Source organism: Salvelinus sp. IW2-2015, linkage group LG31 (genome assembly GCF_002910315.2).
Source record: "Salvelinus sp. IW2-2015 linkage group LG31, ASM291031v2, whole genome shotgun sequence".
NCBI classification, from domain to species: Eukaryota; Metazoa; Chordata; class Actinopteri; order Salmoniformes; family Salmonidae; genus Salvelinus; species Salvelinus sp. IW2-2015.
Window position 1 is genome coordinate 25,878,922 of NC_036870.1, and position 5,684 is coordinate 25,884,605.

General features: G+C 47.8%; 1 protein-coding gene across 1 annotated transcript in view; it reads right to left on the bottom strand.

The window, feature by feature from the left end:
• LOC111955774 (neurabin-1) overlaps nt 1-5,684 on the bottom strand; it is a 53,019-nt gene that overhangs the window by 8,587 nt on the left and 38,748 nt on the right. The window contains exon 3 of the mRNA XM_023976087.2: nt 440-572. Within this exon, the coding sequence (XP_023831855.2) occupies nt 440-572 (133 nt within the window). The remainder of the gene's footprint in view (nt 1-439; nt 573-5,684) is intronic.

A 5,684-nucleotide genomic window follows, 5' to 3' on the forward strand; every position in this document is an offset into this window, starting at 1 on the left:
GAAGGGATAGGTGGTATATTGGGCGTAGGGAGTGAGGATAGTTTTGTGGGGGTACTATGGGTAGGGGAGTGGGATAGTGTGTAATTGGGTAGGAAGTGAAGGGGATTAGTGTAATTGTTTTGGGGGTGGGAGTGAGGGATAGTATTATGGGGTAGGGAGTGAGGGATAGTGTATACTGGGGTGAGGAGTGAAGGGATAGTGGTATATGGGGTAGGAGTGAAGGGATAGGTGTAATAATGGGGTAGAGAGTGAAGGGATAGTGTATATTTTGGGTAGGGAGTGAAGAGCAGAAGATCGCGCTGTCAGCCTGTATATATGGGGTAGGGAGTGAAGGGATAGTGTATATGGGGTAGGGAGTGAAGGGATAGTGCATATGGGGTAGGGTTATATAGGATATGGTTATATGGGTCTATTTGGGATCGTCCCCAGGTCTTCCTACCTTTCTCCAGCTCTACAGGGAACAGCTCCAGTTTCTCCACCCTCTTCTCCAGCTCGTACTCTGCTGACGAGGCCACCGGGTCCACCTCCTCATTCCTCCTGTCATAGTCCTCGTTACAGTAGGTGTTGAACACCTGGAGACACACAAACACACACCCTGGTTAGTTACCACACTGAGCTCAGTACTTACCCAAGCTATTTTTGGGGAATCACGTTGTGTTATTGAGTAGTTAAGTCAATTACAGTAGTATGCGCCTAAGTATATTGTGCAGGACCATGCCTTTAGATGAGCGGTGCTACAAGTGTTTGAAATGTGTTCTTCATGTAATACAGAATGGTATTCTCATCACGGCCAGTGAATAGCTTTGGTGGATATGTACAGGACACTGGTCTGTTGACACAGTGAGTTTAAGAGCAGACCACATACAGTAGGCTACTACAGTTGTTTATACTTTAAATGCCATATATATTATTATAAACCGGGTGGTTCCAGCCCTGAATGCTGATTGGCTGAAAGCCGTGGTATATCGGACCGTATACCATGGGGGTGACCCCAAAAATGATTTTACTGATCTAATTACGTTGGTAACCAGTTTATAACAGTAATAAGGCACCTCAAGGGTTTGTAGTATACGGCCAATATACCACGGCTAACATGCTGACCAGCCCGGACACGTCGCGTGCGCGAGCGTCGCAAAATACATTTAGAAATCAATGTTATTCAATTATTGCGCGCGCGCCAATGAGCGTCTGCGATGCCAAGGGCTAAAAAAGAAGTCCTTTCAATTTCTGACGCAGGTCGCGCTGAAAGTCCTGCCTCTCCCATCTCCTCATTGGTTTATAGAAGCAGGTACCCACGTGGGTGATTGAAAGACTAAATGTTTTGCCGGTAGTCGTGGTAATACTATGAAAGTTTAGATGCCAATCACCATATAAGTTCAAAGATGAAAAAGCCTGGAAGGAGGAGAGATGACTAGAAACAATTCGGTTGACCGTTTTATGTGTGGATTAATTGTCGGAGTAGAGGTCCTTGTGCATTTCAGGTAAAATAACAACTCAATGTTTACATCCCAAGACAAATTAGCTAGCAACAGCAAGCTAGCTAAATAGGACAAATTAACTAGCAAGTGCAAGCTAACTAGCTAAATTGCCATACATGTTTAATGCTTTTCAACCTGTCCCCAAATTAATGCCATTGGTTCAGAGTTTATTTTGATATTTTAACCTGCGTGTCGTGATCGCGTTTGGTGTAGGGGGACAAAATACATTTATGCACGATAGCGCATGGTGGCGCACGCGCGCAGCTGGTTTGGGTTCCGTGTAAGGGCGGTGTCCAGGCACTAAGATCAGGCCTTAGCTGTGGTATACTGGCCATATGACACACCCCCTTGGGCCTTATCTCTTCAAATCAAATTAAATTGTATTTGTCACATGCTCCGAATACAACAGGTGTAGGTAGACCTTACCGTCTAATTCTTACTTACAAGCCCTTAACCAACAATGCAATTCAAGAAATAGAGTTAAGAAAACATTTAATAAATAAACGAAAGTAAAAATAAAATAAAATAAAAAAGTAACAATAACAAGGCTATATACAGAGGGTACCGGTACCGAGTCAATGTGCAGGGGTACAGGTTAGTCAACGTCATTTGTACATGTAGTTAGGGGTAAAGAGACTATGCTTAATTATATTATTATGATAATTACTGTTGCTCCCCATCTTCATTACCACATCATCACACTGGAGGAAATATGAGGTTCTTGGAGACAGAGGAGAAAAGAGGGCGAGTTGTGGCCCTTTCTCTGAGCGTGGGTCACTTCCACTCCCCTTCAGCCTGAGTGATTCTGCTGCTCACTCTGATGTGAAGGGGCTGACGCACGCACATGTACACTCCTGTCACTGACCAAGCACCACATCCCAGACGGGTACAGGCCAACACACACCAGGGTGACGAACGCACACCTGGGTGACGAACRCACACCTGGGTGACGAACGCACACCAGGGTGACGAACGCACACCTGGGTGACGAACGCACACCTGGGTGGCGAACGCACAATGGGTGACGAACGCACACCTGGGTGGCGAACGCACAATGGGTGACGAACGCACACCTGGGTGACGAACGCCACAAGCTGTGGGTGACAACGGCACACCTGGGTGAGCAGAACGCACACTAGGGGTGACGAACGCACAATCTGGGTGACGAACGCCACAACCTGGGTGACGAACGCACAATGGGTACGAACGAACCGGGTGCGAACGCACCAATGGGTGACGAACGCACACCTGGGTGACGAACGCAACAATGGGTGAGCGGAACGGCAACACCTGGGTGACGTAACGCCACAATATGGACGTCACCGGGATGAGCCGAACGCACATCCTGCTGGTGAACGAACGCAACCTGGGTGACGAACGCACACCTGGAGGTGACGAACGCAAACCTGAGGTGACGAACGCACAACTGGTGACGAACGCACACTGGTAACAGAACTGCACAAACTGGGTGACACGAACGCCACAACTGGAAGCCGGGTACACCAGGATGACGCGGTGACGAACGCCCACAACCTGGGTGTACGCAACGCACACCTGGGTGACGAAACGCACAAGGCATCTGGTGACCCGAACGCCACACCTGGGTGCAAACGAACGCCACACCCTGGGGTGACCGAACGCACAAACTGGGTGACGAACGCAACAACTGGGGACGAACGCCACCAACTGGTGACGAAACGCCACACAGGGGGTGACGAACGCCACAACTGGGAAGTGACGAACGCACACCTGGGCATGACGAACGCACACCTGGGTGACGAACGCACAAACTGGGTGACGAACGCACCACCTGGGTGGTAACGAACGCACAACTGGGTGACGAACGGCACACCTGGGCTGGCGAACGCCACAATGGGTGACGAACGCCACAAACTGGACACAGGGGTGTACGAAACCGCACACCTGGGGGAAAGACGAACGCACACCCTGGGTGAAACGACAACGCACACTGAGAGAAGAGCGGCGGCCGAACTGGCTGGAAGCCCGCGGCTGATGGACGAGTGCTGTGAGGGTGCGAGCCAGCATGTTGACGAATGCACACCTGGGTTGACGAACAACACCAACTGGGTGACGAACGCACACCTGGGTGACGAACACACAACTGGGTGACGAACGCACAACTGGGTGACGAACGCACACCTGGGTGACGAACGCACAACTGGGTGACGAATGCACACCTGGGTGACGAACGCACAACTGGGTGACGAATGCACACCTGGGTGGCGAACGTACACCTGGGCCCATAAAGCGTCTCAGAGTAGTAGTGCTGATCTAGGATCTGTTAATTGTTGTCATTTGTTTGCGGGGGACCAGGTGACATTTAGCACAAGGCAGTGTTAGGTTTCATCCCAAAAGGCACCCTTTTCCATATATAGTGCACTACTTTTGATCAGGGCCCATAAGGCTCTGGTCAAAAGTAGTGCACTATGTAGGGAATAGGGTGCCATTTGGTACGTCTGTGTCAGTCTCTGTTTCTCCATAATGAGCGACATCAGGAGAATGACAATGCGTCATGATTAATATGCCAGAATATCTAATCTGGGAAAAACACATAGATCAGAACAGAAGTGCCTGATGAAGACAGCCATTCATTCTGCTAGAGAGAGACCTTGTCTGTCTGTCTCACAAAACATGATTCCCCGTAGGATAAAGTCTGAGTATGTCTGAAAGACTAATACAATAAATAGGTGATGTCAGCTCACCATAGGATCTAGTCCATGACAGACTATAGAAAGACTGTAATGTCCACACACTCTCTCCTGCTCCAGTACGCAAGCAGAGAGACGACATGACATCTGTATCATCACTTCTATTGCCCTAGCTCCTGTCCAATGTTTGGCCTGTAAAATGTTTGGACTGTAAAATGCTTTGCCTGTAAAATGTTTGGTCTGTAAAATGTTTGGCCTGTAAAATGTTTGGCCTGAAAAATGCTTGGCCTGTAAAATGTTTGGCCTGTAAAATGTTTGGCCCGAAAAATGCTTGGTCTGTAAAATGCTTGGCCTGTAAAATGTTTGGCCTGTAAAATGCTTTGCCTGTAAAATGTTTTGCCTGTAAAATGTTTTGCCTGTAAAATGTTTKGCCTGTAAAATGCTTGGCCTGTAAAATGTTTGGCCTGTAAAATGCTTGGACGTGCACAAATGGGCTATTCTTTCCATCATTTTAAACCATTACAACAAGCATACAACAGTTCACTGGCAGGATGAGACCAAACCAAAGATAGAGAGACAGAGTGAGAGAGTGTATCTATTATTTTCCTATTCAGCTCCTGTGCCATGTATGGATGTGTGTACAGTAGCCTAAATGTTCTCTTTCCATCCGTTTAGACCAATACACTGGCAGGATGAGACCAAACTAAAGATGGAGAGAGCTCTGTAGAAGTACCGCTCTAGACGGGACCGCAGTGGAGAAGGTGGAAAGCTTCAAGTTACTCGCCGTACACTGTCGGGGACAACCCTAAGAACAACACCAGCTACATAAAGAAAAATCTAACCACAGAACTAGGGCAGAGAGTCAAAGCGTATCAAAATATGAGGACATCTCCTCAGTCTCTATGTTATAAAACTGTAATACATCTACATCCTGGTCCTAACAGTGGTCAGCCACGACCCACACTTTAAAGGACAAACCAATCTGCTTAATTTCCAATGTAACATATTACAGACATATTAGCGACCAAGTGACTTCATGACTTGCAAAGTTACTATAGTGACGTGACAAAGACCTACGGGGAAACAACAATCACACTTAGCAACGACAAACAGCGACAAGTATAGTTCTGTACTTTAACATTGGATCTGTATCAAAAGCCTGACACTTCCTCTCCTCCTCAACAAGACAAGCCTCTCAGAGCTGATTGTGTGTGCGTGTGTGTGTTTGTGTGTCTGTGTGTGTGTGTGTGTGTGTGTGCTGGGGGAAAACAGAAACAGCAGGGCTCCTAACAACTTTCCTAGATGACTGTATTGCTCTTTTCATCTTCCCTCGCTCTATCAGTCCGGCTTCCTCTTCCTCCGCTCTCTCACTGCTATCCATCTATCTTTCATCCACCCAGGACTCTCCGCTCTCTCACTGCTATCCATCTATCTTTCATCCACCCAGGATCCTCCTCTCTCTCACTGCTATCCATCTATCTTTCATCCACCCAGGACCCTCCTCTCTCTCACTGCTATCCATCTATCTTTCATCCAC